A 23,436-nucleotide genomic window follows, 5' to 3' on the forward strand; every position below is an offset into this window, starting at 1 on the left:
CGATGTAGTTTCGTGATACTGACTGATAGTTGTGGTTTCAATTTTAATTAGGTTTTCCGTTCCTTTGCTTTCTTTATTTGGAATTACCTAAAATAATTTAGAAAAAATTGTTAAGTATAAAATGTTGTATTGTATACATGGCACAATATTTACAAGCGACATCATAATTATATGCAACTTTTCTCACAAAGGCTTTTATATCTGTTATTAAAGGACACCTCAAAAAAAGTTATTTACAGAAATATGAGGTAGCTTCCATAAATCTGCATCAAAGATATTTGTTTACTTAAAACACCCTGTATTTTATTTTAAATTTAGACTTTGCTTTATTTTCTTGTTATAAGAATACAAATTTATATTATAGAAGGTATTTAAAAAGTTCAACGCCCAATATCATTGAAAAGGGGTACAAAAGCAAGGACCTGTTGTAGTCATAGTTTTCAAATGATTGCCAAAATTTATAAAGATGATTGATTTTGCTAATACTCTCTAACTTAACCAGCCAGGGTAAGTCAAAACAAAAATTCATTATTTGCTCAGTATTTTTAAATGCATCACCTTGTATTTTATATTACACTCATAAACTAAAGTCAAATTAGTTTAATTTGTTATATGTATCACTATGCTTATACCTAATTAATAGTTTTTGAGATATTTTAAATTGTAGTGGAAAGGGGGGAATTTTATAAATTAAATTTAATATTTTTAGGAACTGAACTACTTACAAAAACCTTTAAGCAAAATACAAAAAAAAAGAAATTAATATTTTCAGTGTAATAAGTTCCTAAATCGTTAAAATTGAGATTGCTATGAAGGTATCTTTCACAAATTGATAATTTATATTTAAACCAAATTGTTTTTCTAACAATAAAACACTGAAAACTTTTATTACTAGAGCTGTTTCGGTTACGTGTCTTTCTTAAGTGATCTATTTTTGGTATGCGTTTGCACTGTATAGTCATTAACTGAATAAGTTGAGGAGGAGAGAACTGTTTATCTCAAGTTAATGTATTAATTTCTATAGATTCTAATAAAGATAGCTTAAGGCCTTTCATTTGAATGTGAAGAATTTAAATTCATCACTAAAAGAATATTTATGGTCCAGAAGGTAAAGTGTGTATGTAGAATCTGGTTTTATATTATTAGAAGTCATTTTATGTTCTGCTATACGTTTGTTAAAAGTTCTACAAGTTTGACCGATGTAAGTTTTTGCGCAGTCGCTACATTTAAGTTTGTATACACCACTGGGTTAGTCCTTTTATTTTTAAATCTTTTTTTTTATAATATATTTTCCTAAGTTGTTTTTCATTCTAAAAGCTAGTGTTAAACCTTTTTTATGTATTTGGCTATTTTTGTTGATATCTTGCCTTTATATGTAATCGAACAGAAAGTACTTAGATTTTTTCTCTGGTGGTGAAAATACTAATTTCTTTTAGTTTTTGATTTAAAATTTTATTTATTCTTTGTTTGTTGTACCCATTGTTTACTGCTATTTGCTTAATGATATTTAATTCTATTTCGAATTCGCTTTTGGATATGGGAATTTCTATTCATTTATGTAACATGCTATGGTAGCCTTCTAATTTATGTTGTGTGGGATGGGGCGATAAATTGTGTTTAGTCGTGTCAGTATGGGTAGGTTTAAAAATGCGGAAAATTCATGTTTTTTTAAGTCTGATAATTTTTAAATCCACAAAAATTTAGGGATTAATTTTGTTCTGTTTTTATTATGAATTCAATATGACTATAAAGTGAATTAATATACGAAAAAGATTGGTCAAGTTGTCCGTTTTAGTTGAGAATTACCCATTATGGTATTAGTCCTGCACTGTTACTTGTATATTTATATATTTGATTATTAAATTCAAATTAGTCCTGGTTTATGCATATTTTAAGAAGATGTAAAATATCAGATGTAATCATTTGTAATATTATGGTCTAAAAGGTTTTTACTAAAACAAAAGTTTCTGTAGGAGGAACACTAGGGAGAAACTTTTTAGCGTCACATGAAATTAATCAGGAGTTGTTAGATAATTAAAAATGTTTTATTTTGTTAACTAGTCCTATTGAATTTCGTGCAGTAAATTGAGGTGAATATTAAGTGTGTTCTAAAATAATCTCCAACTTTTTTTTAAGTTTATATGACCGAGATATATCAAAAGACACAACAGGTCTTATTGGGTGATCAGGTTTGTGCAGTTTAATAAAAGATTATAATTTAGAATGCTGTATTTCTGTTCTATTGCATTATATATTGATTTTAAATTTTCTAAAGCCAGTTTATTTATAAGGCCAGGATTTATTTTTTAAATTTTTTCGTCGGAATTTTATTTATTGTTTCAATACTTTAAATATTAAAAAATTCTATTGTTTTGTTATATTCAATTTTATCTATAATAATAGTAGTGTTACCTTTGTCTGCTTTTGTATGGTGTTTTCTATTTATTTATTTTTAATTGAAATGGCTCTTTGATGCTCTTTGTAACAGGACTTTTTAAAACAGAATCAATCCATAAATTTTCTAGATTTAAAAATTATAAGACTTAAAAAGAAATATAAATTCTTTGTATTTCGTAAGCCTCCCTATACTGACACAACTATACATAATTCATCATCCCATTCTACACAACATAAATTGGCAGCCTGCCATAGTCTTTTATATAGGATAACAAAAATTCCCATGTCAAAAAACAACTTTAAGATAGGATTGAAGAGCATTAAGCAAATAGCAATAAACAATGGGTACAACGATCAACAATCAGTAAAATTTTAAATTAAAAACTACACAAGAAACCCTTTAAATTAGTATTTCTACCACCAGAGAAAAAATTCAGTACCTTCTGCTCGATTACATATACAGGCAAGATATCAACAATATGCAAATCCAAAAAAATAGCCAAACACATAAAAAAGAAAGGTATAATACTAGATTTCAGAACAAATAACAACTTAGACAGATGTATTAAGAACAATCAGAGTCAAAAGAAGTATACAATCTTAAATCTAGAGACTGTCCAAGAACTTACATCGGCCAAACTGATAGAACTGTTAACAAACGTATGGTAGAACGTACAGTTTCTTTCAATAATATAAAAACATATTTTACATACGCACTTCACCTTCTGAGCGATAATCATTCTTTTAATGACAAATTTCAAATTTTTGACATGCAAAATAAGTCTTAAACTATCTTTATTAGAATCTATGAAAATTAACAAACTAAAAAATAAAGACAATAACAGGTTTAGTTATAAAAAAAATAAAAATTATAATAAATTTGGTGGAAGTTTTAAAAACCAAAGTTTTTAGTGATTTGTTGTTAGTTAAAGTGAATTTCCAACAAGTAACAGTCGAGTCCATCGCTCAAATTGTTTTGATATTATCCTGAATTTTAATAATTATTTTACAACAGTCAACAATGAATGTTAAAAGTAAGGAACACTTGTAGCAAGAGTCTCATGAGTGATATCCAGATCGTCGGCATCCGAATAAGAGAGAATTTCAAAATATAATGGATAGATTCAATTACAATGGTTCAGTGGTGTGAGACTAAAAAAAACAAAAACAGGTACAGCAGAAGAAACCGAATTAATATACAAATATCCGAAACATTTAAAGAAAGCAATATGTAGTTAACATATCTATACAGAAAATTCTCTCGAGACACCACATACAACCATACCACATCCAGCGCTAACAATAATTGACTGCGAATAATTTTAAAACAAGGGTAGCTTTATGTCAATGGACACAACAAAAAATAATTGTACAAACAAATTTTTCTTAGTTTTATCCGGAAATGAAGCAACGTTTTACACAAACGGATGTGTCAATCGATATAGCTTCCATTAATACTCCACAACAAATCCGTACCACATAATTACGAACAGTCAAATTATGTGGTCCTTAAAAGTTTGGGTGATATCTTAGTTAATTATGTAGTAGACTATTTCTTTTTTAAGGAAAGAGTACAGGAAAGGGTTAGTTAGACTTTGGTAGTAAATTATTTATTATTTTACTTTAAAATGTGCCACTCAACATCTGTTAAGAATTATGCTATTTACATGATGGTGCTTCCTTTCCATCATAATGCACTTATCCAAGGTGAATTGAATGAGCAATTTTCTATCAGATATATAGGAAGTGAAGAATCAATTCATTTGCCAGCTAGATCACTAGAAGTAAGTAAACTCGACTTATTTTGGGACCATATTAAAGGATCAGTATACTGTGAACCTCCAACAATCATTGATGACGTGAGGGCCAGAATTAGAAAAGCATTTCATAATTTTACGCCATAATAAACCATATAGATCATTTGAAAACCGTCGTTAATCCTAGGATGACGTTATTGGAGCTCATTTTAAACATTTTCTAAAACAAAAATTACAATTTCTTCATCTAATTTTGACATTATTTTTTAAGATATCTGTAAATATTAAAATGATAATGATAAATTTAATTAATAAAATACCTCTTTCTCCTCTACAATTTAAAATATCTAAAAAAACTATTATATTACATTATATACCTATAAGTGTATACATAGGAAATACTTAAAACAAATTAAACTGTATTGACATAAGTTTGTGATGGTGATGTAAAATACAGGGTGATGCATTTAAAATAAAACAGCAAAAAATGAATTTGTGTTTTGATTTATCCTGTACTACATTTAATGCGTATTAAAAAAATTCATTCTCATGAATTTTAACAATAATTTAAAAATTATGGTATGGTCACGTGATGAGAATGGAGGAGGAGCGGTTGCCAAAGAAAGCCTTAATGTATGTTCCCTCAGAAAGACGGAAAAGGGGAAGACCACCAAATTCCTGGAGAAGAGAAATTACAAAAACAATGCAATCTAGAGGCTTAGAAGAGGGAGATTGGAGAGACAGGAAAAGATGGAGGCTGAAATGCGGGAAGCGGCAATCGCCGTAGGACCCCCGTTATATGATGATGGTGTAAAAATTATTGCTACAATAAATCGTTGCTTTTTTACCCCTTTTCAATTATACAGAGCGTTGTACTTGTTACGATTCTTATTGGAATTAGGTTATAACTTTTTAAATAGCCTGTATAACACAAAACAACTTATATTTTTGTAACGAGAAAGTAAAGCGTATTTTAAATATAAAATAAAATACAGAACATTTCACTAAAAAAAATATACCTATATCTTTGATGCTGTGGAAATTTTGTATATTTCTAACTAATTTTAAAATGTTAAGTTTTTAGGTACCCCCTATTTTGGTAAACAACTTTTTTGGTATCCCTATAGCAACCTATATAACGGACTTTTTTTCAAAAGTTGATCACCCTGTATGTGTCTTACCGCGGTAGTTCCTTTAAAATTCTTCTGAGTAGTGTTTTCGATTTTAGCAATATTTTCTGTGACCTTACTTTCTTTATTTGGAATTACCTGAAATTATTTTAGATTAAAATTATTATTAGCATTTATGTTATGTATGATCATTATATTGAAAACTCTTACTGGACATTATTTGAGATGATGAGAAACTTGATAATAACTTGTAAGATAAAGAAAATATTCAAACAAAATGTTTTCTAAAGTTGCTTGAACCTTTTCTCGCTCACTTGGAAATCGAAATATAGGCAAATGCTAAGGATTTTGAGAAGGGAAAGAAAAAAATTAAGAAATCAAGCAACGCGTGTGATAAGAAGATAAAATAATGGATGACATTAAACAAAAGCAGCTCATATGGTACGAGCATATACAGCCCATGCTGAACAATATACTCCCGAAATACCTAAGTACTAGTATGGACAGCTACAGGAAGACAAAAGAGAGGAAGATGGAGAAAATTATGTACAAACGTATTAAGAAAATACATGAGCCTAAAGGACAATGAAATAGTGAAACTGATTATATATATTATAACATTTTTAGCAGAAGAATATTTTTGTCTTACCGTTGTAGTTTCTTTAAAATTACTGTCAGTTGTCGTTTCTATTTTAGCTATATTTTCTGTGCTTTTACTTTCTTTATTTTCTATTACCTAAAATTATCAAAATAAAAATTTACACACTTTATATTACATAGAAATCGGAAAAGGTTATAAGATTATAAAAGGTACAGTTGGCTGGTATTTTTAGCCTGACCCAGTCGTGGTCGCCATTTACAAGTAAGAGCTCAATATGTTTCCTTTGGTTAAATCTTTTATCATCGATATTATATTACTACTTTTTAAATTCAAATAAAATTTAACATGTAAACTAAAGATGTTTGATAAGACTAAAGACTAAATCTCTGATAAGACCGTTTGGATATTTTTATTACATAATCAATATACCAATTACACTAAGAAAAGTTTTATACTTCATCTTAAGGTTTTTTAAACTATGATCTACAGCCAGCGACTGGGAATTTATGTTATATACTTTTTTAGAAAATCGTTAAACATTTTTGAACTATTTTAAAAGTTTAGCAGAACAATTTGTGCCTCACTGATGTAGCTTCTGTCAAATATCTGCTAGTTGTTGTTTCTATTTTAGCCATATTTTCTGTGCCTTTGCTTTCTTTATTTACGATCAACTAAAATTATTAGAATAAAAATTTATGTATGTTACATTATATCCACAAATGTTTGTTAAGTATTCGAAAATGATTAAATGTATTTTAAATAATTTACACGTTTAGCAGAACACTATTTGCCTTACCAATGTAGCTTCTGTCAAATCTTTACCGGTCGTTGCTTCTATGTTACCCATGTTTTCTGTACTTTTAGCTTCTTCATTAGGAATTATCTGAAATGTTATTGCAAATTTTTTTGAATACGGTACCATGGTTGGAAAGAATCTATGATATTTTATATAAGTAATATACGTATCGAAGTATACGAAGTGAAAGATGAATTCTATGAAGCATTAGAGTCATTGTGTGAAGAAATGCCCAGACAAGATACTAAAATTATTATAGGCGACGCCAATGCAAAGGTCGGAAGAGAAGATATATATAAAAACATAACAGGGGGTGAAAGTAAACATTTGAATACAAATGATAATGGACAGAGATTAATCACATTCGCAATTGAAAACAGGATGAAGATAATAAGTACCCATTTTAGAAAAAAAAAATATATATATAAAGGAACGTGGAGAATTCCGGGGTCAAATGAAACTAATCAAATAGACCACATCTTAATACAAGAGAAGTTTGCGAATTTAATAACAAATGTGAAAACGTGCAGAGGGGCTGACGTAGACTCAGATCATTTTTTGGTTAGAATTAAAATGAGAGAAGCAATAATTAAAAAGCATAAACGGAAAAAGAAGGTGCAACGTAAATTTAACTTTGAAGAACTGCGAAAATTTGAAGTAGAGCAGAACTATCAAAAGGATATACAAGAAAAGATGATTTGAGAAAAAAAAACAAGACGACCTAGAAAGTTATGCCGTACAACGAAAAGAAGTAAAGAGAATCCTCGGGCGCGGAAACGAAAGTATATGGATAATAAAATTAAGCGCATTGAAGAAAATTACAAGAAAAATGAAATAAAAATTCTTTATAAAGAAGTAAAATACATTAAAACTGGGTACCAGGGAAGATGAATGTAAAAGATAAGCAAGGAAACCTGATAGTGGATGAAGACCAAATATGTGAAAGGTGGAAAGAATATTTCGAAGAGATACTAAATGACGAAGTGACTACTGAAGAAAATTGTTATGTTCCTAGACTTCAAATAGTAATAGAAGAAATACCAAAGCCCACAAGAGAAGAAATTGAAAAAATAATAAAAGATATGAAAAACCAAAAAAGTCCCGAGGAGAGCGGCATTGTGGCAGAGAACATAAAATATGGAGGAGAGGTCTTAATAAACAAACTTGGTGAGCTAATACTAGAAGTATGGGATGCCGAAGAAATGCCTCAAGAATGGAATAAGTCGATTATAATTCCTATATACAAAAAGGGAGATAGAACTGAATGCGCAAACTATAGAGGAGTATCCTTATTAGAAGTAATGTATAAAGTACTCGCCATACTAATTAAAAAACGATTAGAAATATATATATATATATATATATATATATATATATATATATATATATATATATATATATATATATATATATATAAAATCTAGGAGAATACCAGGGAGGATTTCGGATAGGGAAGATCAACAACCGATCAAATTTTTATGCTAAAACAAATCCTGATCAATTGCTATGAATACAACATTTCAGCACAAGTACTTTTCATTGATTACAAAGCTGCCTACGATACAATAGACAGAAACAAGTTAATAGAAACACTAAAAGAATTCCAAGTGCCAGAAAAAATAATAAGATTGGTAAAAATGACAATTAGACAAACCATTTGTGCTGTGAGATGCAACGGTACAGTCTCAGCAGAATTCGAAGTGAAATAAAGGTGTTCGGCAAGGAGACCCGTTGTCTACATTGCTATTCAATATAGTTCTAGCAAAAATTGTAAGGATTAGTGGGATAAGTAGGTCCGGAACTATTTTATACAAGGAGCACCAATGCTTAGCATACGCTCATGATGTGATTCTCATTGCAAGAAATGGAAAAGAACTATCAAATATAACAAAAAGACTGATTCGAGAAAGCTCTAAAATGGGACTGAAAGTTAATATTAATAAATCGAAGTACATGGAGATCTCGAGCAAAAAAGGAATAAGCACCAGGGAATCCTTTAAATTGGAGGTGGAGAATGGATCAGTTGTAGAATAAAGGTCGAGAAGGTGGATGAATATATGTACTTAGGTACTCTTATTGATCAGACATGTAAGGAAGAAACTGAAATCAACCTGAGACTTACCAAGAGCAGCAGGTGTGCTGGAGCCATAAGCAAAATAATTAAGGCTAAAGATATATCTCGTAATACAAAAATAAGAGTCTATATATATATATATATCCGGTATTTAGGCGCCTCGCCCTTCCTGTAGGGATCTATGGAGAAGTATCACTGAGCCGCAAGCCCTTATCTCTTGCCGTACTGCTCCACCATAGGCCGATCAGACACCAGCATATTCTAGTCTAAGCCGCAGATTCATTTAGAGTTTTAAACTGCTGCGTTAGCCTTTTTGTTTTCTGTACACCGAGCTGGGGATCGAACCACTGAACCAATCGCAGTGAAGCGAGTGAGAATCGGCCGCCCAGCCCGCTTGGCTATCTGACCGACTGTAAAATAAGAGTATACAAAACTATAATTAGACCCTTAATGCTATACGCTGCCGAGACATGGACTATGAACAAAACCGTACAGAACACATTGAAAGCATGGGAAAGAAAGATACTTCGCAGACTATTTGGTGGAAAAGTAGTAGAGGGAGAATGGGGAAGACGAACTAATGCAGAAGTGTATCATTTGTAGGCTAACCCTACAATAACAAAAGTGGAGAAAAAACGTAGACTAGAATGGCTCGGCCATCTAGAAAGAATGCAAGGTAATAGACTAGTCAAGAATATTGCTTGGAGAGTACCTGAGGGCAAAAAAAGAGAGGAAGACGAAGAAAGAAATGGAGAGATGTAGTGATGGAAGATGTCAGAAAGATGGGAATCAGAGATTGGAAGCTGTTAGCTAAGAATAGAAAACGATGGAAATTATCCATCCAGCAATGGGCCTAAAAGGCCTGTTAACGCTGTACATACATAATATACGTATCTGTTTACTTATCGCGAAATAAAATGAATACCGAGCTTTGGCAAAAATAAAACACGACAAACAGCAATACTTAATAATTTATCGTAATAGAAGAAACCAAGTAAAAATAGATAACAGAACAATGTAAAGAACTAGAGAGACTATACAAAATCAACGAATTTTTTAATTCCCATAAAAAGTTTAAATACATTGTAACGTTATTAACGTCACGTGGTTGTTATTATTTTTTAAATAATTATTTTGTTTTAATTTCTCTTTATTTTATTCTTCTATAAACTTTATCTTTCATTTTACTATTTTTATTTTCAAAATAGTTGGTGTTTAACTTTTTATTTTACGTTCTATTTATTTAATATTCTGTCATAATCTAAAATTCCAACTTTAGATTTCCACTGTATATTCTAGTTCGTTTATTTAGACCCTATTCTGTGTATGATATCACAGAACATATATAAATTTTCATACCTTATTTCAATCGACAAAAGTTATTTGTCAATTGACAACTCTCAACTTCTGATAGGTTTACTTTAATGCTAAAATAGAGATAATTCAATAGAAAGGGAAATATCCTTGGTCTATAAAAAGGCCTGATTCGATTGAAAATTCATTATATTTATTAAATCTTCTCTGAGTTTTATTGGTCTAATTTTTATCCACCTTTTTGGGTGAATAATTTCACTACGTATGGTCGACCATGCAATAATAACTGCATCTATCCTTCAGAACTCAATATCCACCTGAAGATACAAACATGAAAGTATCTAGATTCAGCTACATCAGCAACTAACCACTACATTCTGAAATTCTGTCTAACTACTTAAAGACAACATCAGAAGCTATAGCTATTATTTAAAAATCTTTTTATGTAAAGCTATATCCTATATACCTAACATACAAGAAGGGTCAAAAAACTGCATCTATAAAGTATCCTGTGAATGAACCAATTTTTATGTGGGAAAAACCAAAAGACCACTAAGTATCAGGATAAATGAACATGAAACATACATAAAAAATAGAGACTTCGAAAAATTTTAGGCATGCCATTATGCCTGGGATAACGAGCACAGAGTACAATGGAAAGATGAATCAATAATCATTAAAGACACAGACATCAAACGTTAAAAGTCACAGAAGCAGCTCTCATCCTACTGAAAGAAAACAAAAATGTATAGCAAACTCGTCAGCAGAATCTAGTTGGCTCTGTTTGCCGGATTAATAGAAACTCGGAAATATAACATATAAGTTATATATAGTTAAATAAAGTTGCATAATATATATGCAATACACAATACATAAACATATATCCTACATAAACACAAATTACACAAACCAATGATCATTATCATCATCATCTTTGGCTCGAAAATCCTCTGTAGATCCTGGCCTACTCTAAGATTAGTCGCCATTCTGTTCGGTCTCTAGCAATGTGTTGCCATCTTCTGATCTCTAGTATACCTAAGTCAGTCTCAACTCCATCTAACCACCTAATTAGCGCTCGGCCTCTGCTTATTCTTCCTATAGGTGTTCCTATCGTTAGCTGTTTAGCAACGATATTGTCAGGCATCCTTCTGCGTTAGAGTCCATGGTTACGCCCCGTATGTGAGAAACGGCCTCAGCAGTGTTTTGTACATAATAATTTTAGTTTTTCTTTGGATATTTCTTCACTGGAATTGTTTTTGGAGTCCAGAGTATGCCCTATTTGTAAGATTTATTTGACTTTTAATTTCTTCGCTTGTTTTATTGGTAGTAGTCACTAGGTATGTCAACACTTTCAAAAATATGACTTCCAAATGCTGTTTGCCTTTCCTTATTTGCTATAGAATCCTTAGTTACCAACATGTACTTGATTTTGTCTTCGTTGATGACTAGACCGACCTGTTTCACCGCCGTTTCCAATATTAGGAAATATTGCTTAACATCTCGCTTGCTACGCCCTATTATGTCAATGTCATTAGCGTATAAAAAGATCCGTATCGGTCCATTGTAAATAGTACCGCCGTCTCTTATTCGTGTGTCTCGTACTGCCTTTTTCAAGGTAATCTTAAATAGGAAGCAAGCCAGGGCATCCCCTTGTCTGAGTCCATTCTTTATCTCAAAGAATCGAGAATTTTCTCGCTGTATCCTAACGCTGGCTTCTACGTTAGACATCACCATTCTCGTTAATTTGATTTTCTGGTACACAAAACTCGCACATTGATTGGTATATTACTGTTCTCTTGATACTGTCATATGCGGCCTTGAAGTCGACAAATAGGTTACACAAACATATAATACATAAAAATACACAAAACAGTCAAAATTTAATATCTTAATATCGATGGTACAAACACCACCATCAGAATTTTTTTAACTAAAAATTTAATACTTACACTTTCGTTTTTTCCATAGTCACTAACATTAGTAACGATAATACTTGGATACTCTTGATCGGTGTTAAATTCAATATCATTTATGCTACTTGTCAAAATCTCCGTTATGTATGTACTGTTTGGGGTAGTACCGACCACATCCATATGTATTTCTTGGTCTTTTTGCTCCTCTCCTGGGGTTAAATCAATTGCTTCGGTGGAACTCACATGCACAATAAATGGAGTCTTAGTGAATATGACTGGTATATCAGTAAACGTATTGATAAGGTTGTCATCTTGCGTAAAAGTGTCAAAAAAGTTATCGTTATGACTTGAAACTGGTAAAACGTGAGTTTCGTTATGATGATGAGTTAAATTTGGATGACTATTTGGAATATTGTCATAACGTGGAATATAATTATCAAAGTCCTGAAAATGGATAAAGAATACAAAATAAGTTGCAAAAATAAATTAGTATGCTATGGAGGGTTCAGAAGCCATTCAGTGTAAGTCATAACTTAACTAAAAACTAGTTATTTCCTGCAAAATCTTCTTCATTGTGAATAGTTTCAGGCGACAAACCATTTAAGTGATTACTTATTATTATAAACCATTTGAACCAATTTGTATTATCTGCTAAATAAGTGATAAAAAAATTCAGTATTTAGTTAGTGTACGTGATTTCTTCGATGTTAATTTAAGTATGTGTTTAGCTTTTTCACTACTATTTTGATATTTTTTACTCTTTTTAATTAACTGTGATTTTAATAAATCTTTTTATTTTTTTGTGAGCTGTACTATAAGTAGAGAAAATGATACTTACTCTGCTGTTGGGTCTGAATATTTAGCTATTAATGAAGAAAATTAACCGGTTCTAGCGATAGTAAGTAGAATAACAAAAACTCGAAAATATTGGTTTAATTCATAGATATACTCGTATATCACAAGATAGTCTGATCGTTGCAATATCAGCCCGTTTCCCCAGTGTGGCAGAGGAAATTGACGAAAAGCAGTCCCTGTATCTCTTTCTAATTTGGCAGGTCACACACACACACACGCAGTGATCAACCCTGCCCCTAGAAACATGTGTATACCAATGTAAGAATGGGATCCACATGTCCGAAGATCAAACCGGTCACACCTCGCTAGTCGAAGTGGTACCTATCTGACCCCCAGGCTTTTCCACCACCCCTCCTCATCGTGTGACTTACGTGAGGAGGCTTATGATCTGAAATTTACTTAAGATGCCCTGGGTAATAGGACATCCTCGGTTTTTAGTGAATGTGGTTATGCCACCTAACTGTAGGGGTAGCCACATCTAGGCTTTTCTCCCTATTTACTTTACTGACTCAATTGATTTTACTCTAGCTTTACGTCGGAACTTGAGTCCTTAAAAAAAAGAAAAAAGAGCGTGTGTTCCGACCATAGAGCCATCAGCCTGAGCTGATGACTCTATGTCCGGAAAAGAGTGTGTGCTCGGTCACTCAGCCGCCGATTTGGCAAAATAAATTTTGTTCTCCTCGCCGGCTGAGCACCCGAGAGGGGTCCGGCCACCAAGCCCATGCATGCCGCACATGACCTCAGTGCTCGGATTTCGCGAGTAGATCTTTCATTTCGATCTGCCTTAAGGGCCTAGTCCGCGGAGCGGTATATAGAATTCTATATTTGCTATATAAGGTAAATTTACGTTAAACGGTTTAATGAAAAGTATGAATGTATCAATATGAATTTACGTTATTTTTTTTTTTTTTTTTTTTTTTTTTTGTTTTTTTTTTTTTTTTTTTGTTTTTTTTTTTGTGGACTTGTGGCGTCGGGACTATAAAATGCCTGGGCAACAATTCTTTCCTTTTTTCCTTAATCCTATTTGTGTGCGTGTATTCGTGTATTGGGGTGTGCATTCCCAAGTGTATAATGCTCTCACACACCCCGGTGTATATTGGACTTATAATTACCTAAAAACCTAAAAAAGAAAAGCGTACCCTCTCGCCAGAGTTTTTTTTGGTGTGTTTTCTGATTGACTGCATTTCTTTGTTCGTTCTTCTTGCAACCATCTCATTCTTTATTTATTCGTTCGGGTTCTCCCTATATCGAGCTATCTGTTGTTTTGGTCTTCTGTGTACCGTCCTTGTGTTTTCATTGTAGTTAGTCAGCTCTCTTAACATTCTGCTGGGTGGTTTCTTAGTCCGTTAAAAATTTCATATGCTCTCTCGTCTAGCGTGCGTAGGATTCTTGTTTGTCCTGAGTCTCTATATACATATCTCAAGGGTACGTACCTTGGTATCTTAAGGGCATCTCTGACTATTTGATTTTGAGTAGTCTGTATCTTTTTCCTGTTTGTTTTACAGGTATGTCCCCACGCAGCGGATGCATATGTTAGGACTGGCAGGATAATACTATTCGCAACCCTGATTTTGGTTTTAAATCGTAGTTTACTTTTCCTTCCAATAAGTGTTGAGAGCTGACTTTTCAACGCTTTGGCTTTGCGTATTTGCTGATTGATGTGCTCAGTGAACGTTAGCTTCTTATCTAGATGTACCCCTAGATATTTAGCCTGGTTGGTCCAGTCTACTGGGGTGTTTTCGATTGTAATTTCGCGATTTGGTACACTTGTTCTGTGACTAAACATTACAGCCTGTGTTTTATCTGGATTTAGGGCTATTTTCCATTTTATACACCATCTTTGGAATCTGTTTAGTGCTCTTTGCAGATGATTAGCTGCATGATCCGGGTTTCTCCAGCTAACAGCTATTGCTGTGTCGTCAGCGTAAAGACTCAACAGAGAGCCTGGCTCTTTTGGCGTGTCGGCCGTATAGATGGTGTACAGGTACGGCGACAGCACCGCTCCCTGAGGCACACCCGCCTCCAGGGTCCCGACTTCGGATAGGGTTGCCCCTATTCGAACTCTGAACCTTCTGTTGGCAAGATATGACGCAAGGAGGCATGTCATCGCCTCACTGTAACCAAATTCATTCATTTTATAGATGAGTCCATGGTGCCAGACTCTGTCGAAGGCTTTGCTGACGTCCAGAAAAGCTGTAGCTGTGTACATTTTTTCATTAAATCCTTTGGTGATGAATTCTGTAAGTCGTAGTACCTGTAATTCACAGGAGTGTTCGCTTCTGAACCCGAATTGAGCCTCTGGTATGGTTCCTAGCATTTGTGATTCTTCATTGAGTCTTTTTAGTATAACTCTTTCCGCTATCTTGCTTATAGATGATAATAAGCTGATAGGTCTGTAATTTTGCGGAAATGTGCCGTTTTTACCAGGTTTTGCAATCATTATTACGTGTGCCTCTTTCCACCTATCTGGGAAATATCGTAGTTTTAGCATGTTGTTTATTATGTTAGTGATATAAACAATAGCTTTTGTTGGTAGATTTTTCAGCGCCCTATTTGTGATGTTGTCGGGTCCTGGGGCTTTTTTGGCATTTGTCATTTTTATAAGTTCCTTTATTTCTTCGGGAGATGTATGTGTAATACCTATTCTGCCCTTTTTCCTTCTAAGTCTTCTCGCTGTTCTTTCTACCTCTTCTTCAAAGTCTATGTCATCGTCGGGGTCTTCGTTGTTTCTACACGCCCTTTCTAGTTCGTCCTTCATGACTTCGGCTTTGTCGATTTCCGTATGGACAATCCCGTTTACTCCGTGTAGGGGAGGTATGGGTTTCTTGTCCTTTCGAAGGATTTTAGATAACTTCCAGAAGGCGGATTTGTTAGGATTTAGCTCATCGATATAGGAGTCCCAGCTTTCATTTCTATGATTTTGAAGTTGTTTTTTCACTTCCCTGTCTAGCTCATTTGCAATCCTTTTGTCTTCTACCATTCTTGTGCGGTAGGCTCTTCTTCTTTTCCGGTTTTTCTCTTTGATTAGGTTTTGAAGTTCTATACTTATATCCCTGAATCTTCCTTTTTGTCTTGTGATTGTTTCGGTTTTGGAGCTGGCATCGATAGCATTGTTTATTGCTTGTTCTAGTTTTATTACACTGTCTTCTAGTTCTGTAATATTATTAATTGTTGGGATGTTACCGATGTTCTCGCTCACAATTCTTCTAAAGTTTGGCCAACTTGTTTTCTTTCTGTTGTGGGGCTGCAAATAGTTCAATTCTGTTACGCCCAGGGTCAGGACGATTAGGTTATGTGTCGAATCGCCTTCATTTAGAGAGTGTATCTCGTATTGTTGACCCACGTTGTGTAGGATTGCAATGTCGAGATACGTAGGGAGTTCTCCGTGGAAACATGTCGGTTCTGTTGGTCCGATGACATATGTGTTCGGTCTGTTCTCGAGATGGTTGCAGAGATATCTTCCGTTTCGGTTGGTCGTCCTGTCAAACCAATTGGGAGATCTAGCATTTAGGTCTCCAATAATTATAGTTGGCTCTTCTGAGTTCAGTATTAGGCTCAAATCTTCGTTGAAAATCGGATCATGTGGTCTAACGTAAGCTGACACTATTTTTAGTGTTTCGTTGTTGGCCTTAAGTCGAATAATTGTGGCTTCCATTGTCACCAGTCCGTCTGGTGTTGGGATGTGCTCGTGTTCGAGTCCCCTTTTGACTAATATAGCTGTTCCTCCTGATAATGCTCTATGATCCGTTCTATAGATATCGTAGCCTGGAAATTTTGTTTTTTTCCTTTCCACTAGTTTGGTTTCTTGAAGTGCTACGATATCGAGCTCTAATCTGTTTATTATTTCATCCAGAAGGTTGATCTTTTTGAATATTCCGCCGGAATTCCATGACCCAATGCGTAGATCTTCGTTTTGGTTTGCTAACATTTTCGGACGGCTTCTCCAAATGCAGTCATCATTTTTGTTGCTTTGTCCATCATGGACATCATTTCCATCATTTTGTTATTATACTCTGTATGGAAGTTTGCGATGAGGGTAGCTGCGTCCTGTACCGACACTTCTTGTGGTTGTGCTGGAGATTCTGAGGTGGTTTCAGCGGATTTTTTCGCTGCCTGTGCGTAGCTGACTCCTTTGTTGATTGGAGCGCTGTTTATGGGTCTTCCTACCGGTCTTGTTGGGGCAGGTGTTTTCTTTTTGGGGGCCTTAGAGCATCCTCTCTAATTTGCTGTGTGCGCTTCACCACAGTTTGCACATTTGGGGTCGGTTTCCCGGCTTTTCTCACAGTCGTTACTGATGTGGTTTTCTCCGCATTTTACACATCTGGATCCGCAATGGCAAGCCTTTGAGCTGTGATAGAACCCTTGACAGTTATAACACTGTAGGGTGTCTTTTGTGATTTTGAATTCATCCTCCACATAGATGCGCATGTAGCATATATCAGATATTTTTTTAATTTTTGCAACGTCTTCCTCTTTGAGGGTGACGATGAAATGTGGCAGTACTTTTTTATCAGCTTTTTTGGAGATCATATTGATCACCCTTGTTGCTTCTATTCCTTTATTGTATAGTTCGTCTTTAATTGCTACTGTGCTAGTAGTAGCAGATAGCCCTTTTATAATGACTCTTTTTAGTTTATCGCTATCTATGGGATATGCGATGAATTCTACTTTTGGACTGTGTTCTTCTAGGATGTGTACCATTCCTAGGTAATCTTTTCTGGTTTTTGTGTTAATAACAATCGATCTGCCTGATCGTGCAAACTTATTGACTGATATTATGCCTTGGTTGGCTGCTCTCTGCAGGATTTTTTGGTGTTCTCCTACAGTTTTTAGGATTATCGCCGGTGGTTTCGGCTCTTTTACTATAGGCTCCTCTCTTGTTTGCGGTGAGTCTTTTGGTACGTCGTTTTCTTTTTCAACTTGGCTATTTTTGCTCAAGTTATTTTGGGCAGTTTTCTTTTTCTGGCTTCTTTCATGAGCCTCTTTCGCAGCCTTGTTAAATTCGATTTCTTTCCGCTGATTTATTATCTGCGTCTGCTTTTCGGCGACGCTTATTTTTGTTTTCACACTACTGTCTGATTTCTCAGTAGTGGTGCCTGTCTTTTTTCCTTTTTTGTTTTGGACTTGTGTCCAACCTGCAGGTTCTTTGGTTGTTATGATTCTTTCCGGCTCTTTAGGCTTACCTTTGCTACCGGATGGCTTTACGGGGGGAGGTGAACCGATTCCTAGTTCCACTAGCTTTACAACGTCATTATCGAGGGAGGCTTTCCACGGGTCGATTTCCATTATTGACTCTTCTTTCTCCTTGGCTGCTGTTAATGCCATTATATGTTGTACAAGTTTTTGTATCTCCTTGTCCTTTTCTTTGTTTTCGTTTCTCAGCTCAGTCATCTGAGCGAGAAGGTCTTGGATTTGTTTATTTGCCTTTTCCTCGCGGATACGGCTTTCTTCTTTAAGGGATTTGATCTGTTCCGTCAGTACATTGACCGACCTTAAAAGCTCATTGGCCTTTTCCCTTTCCGCCATTTCTCTGGCCTTTTTCTTTACTTCTTCGTCTTCCGAAGAGTCTTCTTTGGGCCTTAGCCTTTTCATTTTCTTGCCGATTTCGGGCTCGGCTTCATTTTTGGAGACGTTGTCCACGGCGGGTTGTGTCTCTACTACAGTTGGGGGTGGGGCTTCGCGCAATTCTGCAGCTGGGCTCGGCTCTTCGTCGATGGCGTCCATCGTATTGATATCGTCATCGGTGTCGATTTCGCTTTTTTCTTCCTCCGACTCGGGCAGATAGGAGTCATCGTCAGATATTACGATTTCTATGTCGTCGATCGCGGGATTAGTCGATTTAATAAATTTATTATATAGCTCGATCGAGCTGTCAACAGAGGGGTTTGATGATTCGGCTAAATCATTCTCTTCTTCTTCTTGTGTTGTCACCTGCGTGACAACACTTTCTGGGGGGGGAATATCACTCATATTGCCGTAAGGCAGTGAACAAATAGTTCATAAGATATAAGAAAATTCTACTTAGACGACTCTGTTTTTTTTCCACCGACTGACCGCTGTCAGTACGGCTTACTGGGTGCCGTCCCAGGTACCTCGCGGTAGTTCACTCCCTGTATTCACAGTGAGGGATCCTCTTCCTGTTTCTCACACCTCAGGAGCAGGGGCCGTTTCTGTCCGACCTTGTCAAATGTCAAGGCCTTACAGTGTCATCCCTGACGACACACTGAGGTGATCCCGAATTCTTCGCAAACGCGAAGCTATTATAGCCTCCGCGAGGAGCCTATAAAAACAGCTCCTCGACGGTTTAACTAGTAACAACCTCGCATCCGCTTTTTGCTAATATGTAGGACAAGTGCCTATGCCACACTCGGCGTCTTACCCACCGGGAGCTGAAAAGCTCCGTTGACAATAGGTCAGTCGCCCCCACCTAAGCACGCTTCTCTCTCACGTCCGTACTGTTCGGCTGCTCGAGTCGAACTTTAATTTGGCAGGTTTATCGAATACGTGACCTAAATGACTAATGAGAAGGTCACGTGGTATATAAATACGGTCCATTAGACAGATATGCAGGGACTGATTTGCGTCAGTTTTCTCGGTCGCACTACGGGAACGCCACTGTAATGCAGCAGTTAGTCTAGCTTGTATTATATGTCTATGGGTATAATATAGACATTTTAAAACTGTGGCTAAACTTGCTTTGAACATACCCATCAAAATATTTCAAAATATAGAATTTAAATACGCTCAGCAGCAGCTTCTACTTTCATACTTTGTAAGAATATCAGCAAACCCAAGTAACCCAGTAATAAATCTAATCAATCCCATAGAACCTCCCCTAGCAAACGCTTCCAATCAGTCTCTCACATTACCACAAATATTATCTCCTTTATTAGATTCCATCAACCTTTCCAATACTACTTCTATTTATACCCCCAAAACAGCTCCATGGATGCACAATCTTCCAATATTCAATATTGATTTATGCAGATTCGACAAAACAGAAACCCCAAACTCAATCCTTAGAAAATCCTTCCAAAACATCCTTAACTTAACACAATTTGATGAAATTTTATACACCGATGCGTCCAAGAATAAAGACTGTTGTAGCTCCGCTGTGTCCACACTGACGACGACAATAAGCTCTGTGCGATTGCCTAAAAGTTGTAGTATCTATACCGCAGAATTATATGAAATACTCCAAGCATTAAAGGCTTCAATCCATCCTACTTTAAATGGAAGCATAAAAATCGCAATTTGCACTGATTCTCTTTCCTCGATTCATTCCATAAGATGCATTTTCTCGAAAAACCCACTAGTCCAGGAAATCCACACCATCTGTAACCAACTATATTCTGCTAACATAAACTCCATCTCATGTTGGTATATTGGGAAACGAAAAAGCAGACCAAGCCGCTAAAGCAGCATGTTCTGACAAAAACCCGCATGACGTTCAACCCAACTTATCTTGCGTCAATATCTCCTCTATGAACAGGAAAGAAAAATCAGTTATTCACCGACTACGAATAGAGCATACACGTTTCACACATGGATACCTTATGGCATCAGAAAACCCTACAGTATGCCACTACTGTAATAGTGTCCTTTCCATCAAACACGTGATAGTGGACTGCTGCCAGTATGATTCTTCCAGAAACAAGCACAGCCTAAAAGGAAATCTAAAAGACATTCTCAGTGTTCCAAACCGTTTTGACAGTGTTCTTAGATTTTTAAAAGAAACAAGTTTAATTCAGCTAATATAAACAGTGCATAATGATAACCTTTAGTGTTTTAACCTTTCTATAAAAAAAAACAAAAATGTTTATATCAAATTCACTGTACCCGTGTCAATGACCATAAGCTGTCGAGACACGTCAATTTTAAATAAAAAAAAAAAAAAAAATACGCTCAGCGCTGTTTTACCGTTGGCGGCTTTAATAAACTAAGTTATTTTTGATTTGTTGGAAAAACTAGGCGATAACACGAATCAAATTCTTTACCTTCGTGGGCTTATACAACATGCCCAAGTAAAACAATGACGTACAAGAGATTCATCTAGGACGCAAAAATCAAAGTAATTAAAGTACTGTTTAACTACTACACAAATGTTAATTCGTGTTTGCAAGAAGTTTTTTAAGGATACATTTCAAAATAGAGAAACACAAATCTCTAAAGTCTCTAATAATTCTGAATATTAGTCTTATATGGATATTTTAGAGCGTCAACTAATAACATAAATGTAACAAAAGTTAAAAAATATGTTTTATCATTTCCGTCCTGTAAAAGTAGTTATGCCAGTGCTGATGCATTAAATCGAAAATACTTACAATCTGATCTGACTCTCAGAAAAATGTTTAAATTCTACTTCTACGAAAATACTTACAATCTGATCTGACTCTCAGAAAAATGTTTACATTCTAATTCTACGAAAAAATGTATAATGATTTGTTTTCTACGCAATTGAATCTTCACTTTAAGCTTCCATTAAAAAATCTGTAAGTTATGCGACTAACTGCAGAATGTAAGTACTTTTGAAAAGAATACAGAAGAAAAATGTAAAGCAGGCGTGGATAATGAACTTCACCTTCGTGAAGCATAACAAACCAGGAAATCTTTGAACAGGGACCAACTAGCAGTTAGTGAAGATACTTATGTTCTTACATTTGAGTTGGAAAAAGCATTGACTTTTTCAAAACGAAGTACTTCAGTTGCAGACTATATGCCGAACATTTACGTTTACAAGCTAGGGATTCACAGAGAGTTCTCTAGTATCGCAAGGGATAGCATTATGTTTCGTGTCTTATAAATATGTTAAATTATATAATTTAACATACAGCTTAGGTTCTTATTACTAAAACTAGTACAAGATCCTCAAATGACGGTCAAATACCTGCTAAATAACGTCAACTTTGGTATTATTAAGTCAATGGCAACGAAGAGGAATTTATGTATGGTATTAAAGACTAGAACAATTTATTTTCATCTGCGAAAGTAATCAACAAACAAATTAGAAGATTGTATCTGCAATAAATAAACAAACACAGAAGGTAAGCTAAACTTGTCAAAGATAAGAAATAGTTGAGCAAACATAAAATTAATTACTTGAGTCACTCGGGCTACTCACCTCCCAATTTTGTTGGACTAAACCGAGTTACTTAAAATTTGGAGAGTTGATGGGGAACTGCTTAAATAACAAAAGTTATATAAAACCGATATGTGGTTCCGTCACAGCTGTGGTTGCCACCTCTTGTCGTGGGTGGAAATTGATTTGCTCAAAATAATCACGGGAATAGATAAAGAATTAAATTCTAAGGAACTTTAATTCTGTAGAAACGTTTTTAGAACATCAATATTGTTTGCGCTATTTATGCGCGAAAATAGTGAATTTTCATTAAAAAAAATCATGTTTTATAACAGTTTTTTATGAATAACTCAAAAAATATGCCTTTAATCGAAAAATTGTGTAAAACAAAATAAAGCTTATAAAAGAAGGATGACATTCAATATTTAAAAAATATTCTGGATACAATAAAAATTGAGATATAGTCGGTGAAAAGAGACATTTTTTTTGCGAATATTTTATCAATGTATTCAACGTTAAATTGTAAGAAAAGCATTACAAAAAATCTTGTATGTCACACATATGCAACAGGTATAACATAACTTAACATTCAAAAGCGCTCGTTAAGCCATTCCATAATACTATGTTGCCTTACTTGTAGGTAAATAACTACTATTGTATTATTTTTTAAATAAATACATTTTTAAACAATTCTTGCACGCAAGGGCAACAAATTTTGTGTTGCCCGGGGCGCTCAAAACCCTAGAACCAGCCCTGCCCAGACTAAGTTATTTTGATATATTTTAAAGTGGAATTATTTTTACACGACTTTCTAAATTAACTATTAATTTCATTAATATTTTTATTTACTTAAATTGATTGACTTCTGAATCCTCTCTTTATATGACATGGATCTATGTAATAACCTAGTTTAAAAAAACTGAATAAAGGCCTCCATTAATTCTACTATAATACCACTATTACTAATATTACTCTTACTACAATTATCAATATTATTACTTCATCTACTATTTACCAACTGTTCATAACGCTTGCTTTCAAAGTCGAACAGAAATCGATAAATCATTTTCTAGGTTTGGACAGTATAGTTTTGGTATAAGTCACTTAATTGACTATTGGACGACGTTGAATACGCCCTTGGGAGAAAAGTTATACCATATTTATACAAAGAAACATGGGTCACCTAAGTGATACTTTGAAGTGTGGACTAGTTGCATGTCAGTGTGAAATACTACAAAGATGGACAGAATTCTTCAAAGAAAAGTTTGAAAAAAACGAAGATCCACTATATGATAGAATTATACTGGATCAAATGGATACCAGAGAAACAATCCCCCCTTCAGTGGCTGAAATGCAAGAAGCAGTTACCAGACTAAAAAACAAAAAGTCACCTGGATTAGATAATATTAGCGCAGAATTAATAAAGGAAGGTGGAGACTCCCTATTGAATGCGATACACGAACTAATGGTGAACATATGGAATAATAAACAACTGCCACAAGACTGGAATACCGGAGTAA

The 23,436-nt window shown here is 34.5% G+C and overlaps 1 protein-coding gene across 1 annotated transcript in view; it reads right to left on the bottom strand.

Moving 5' to 3' along the window:
- The window catches only part of LOC140438927 (uncharacterized), a 54,998-nt gene that overhangs the window by 25,987 nt on the left and 5,575 nt on the right, over positions 1-23,436 (bottom strand). Inside the window, exons 2-6 of the mRNA XM_072528562.1 lie at positions 12,019-12,426; positions 6,682-6,768; positions 5,934-6,020; positions 5,336-5,422; positions 1-87 (exon numbers count right to left, since the gene is read on the bottom strand). Of these exons, the coding sequence (XP_072384663.1) occupies positions 1-87; positions 5,336-5,422; positions 5,934-6,020; positions 6,682-6,768; positions 12,019-12,426 (756 nt within the window). The remainder of the gene's footprint in view (positions 88-5,335; positions 5,423-5,933; positions 6,021-6,681; positions 6,769-12,018; positions 12,427-23,436) is intronic.

The sequence above is a fragment of the Diabrotica undecimpunctata genome, chromosome 4 (genome assembly GCF_040954645.1).
Source record: "Diabrotica undecimpunctata isolate CICGRU chromosome 4, icDiaUnde3, whole genome shotgun sequence".
NCBI classification, from domain to species: domain Eukaryota; kingdom Metazoa; phylum Arthropoda; class Insecta; order Coleoptera; family Chrysomelidae; genus Diabrotica; species Diabrotica undecimpunctata.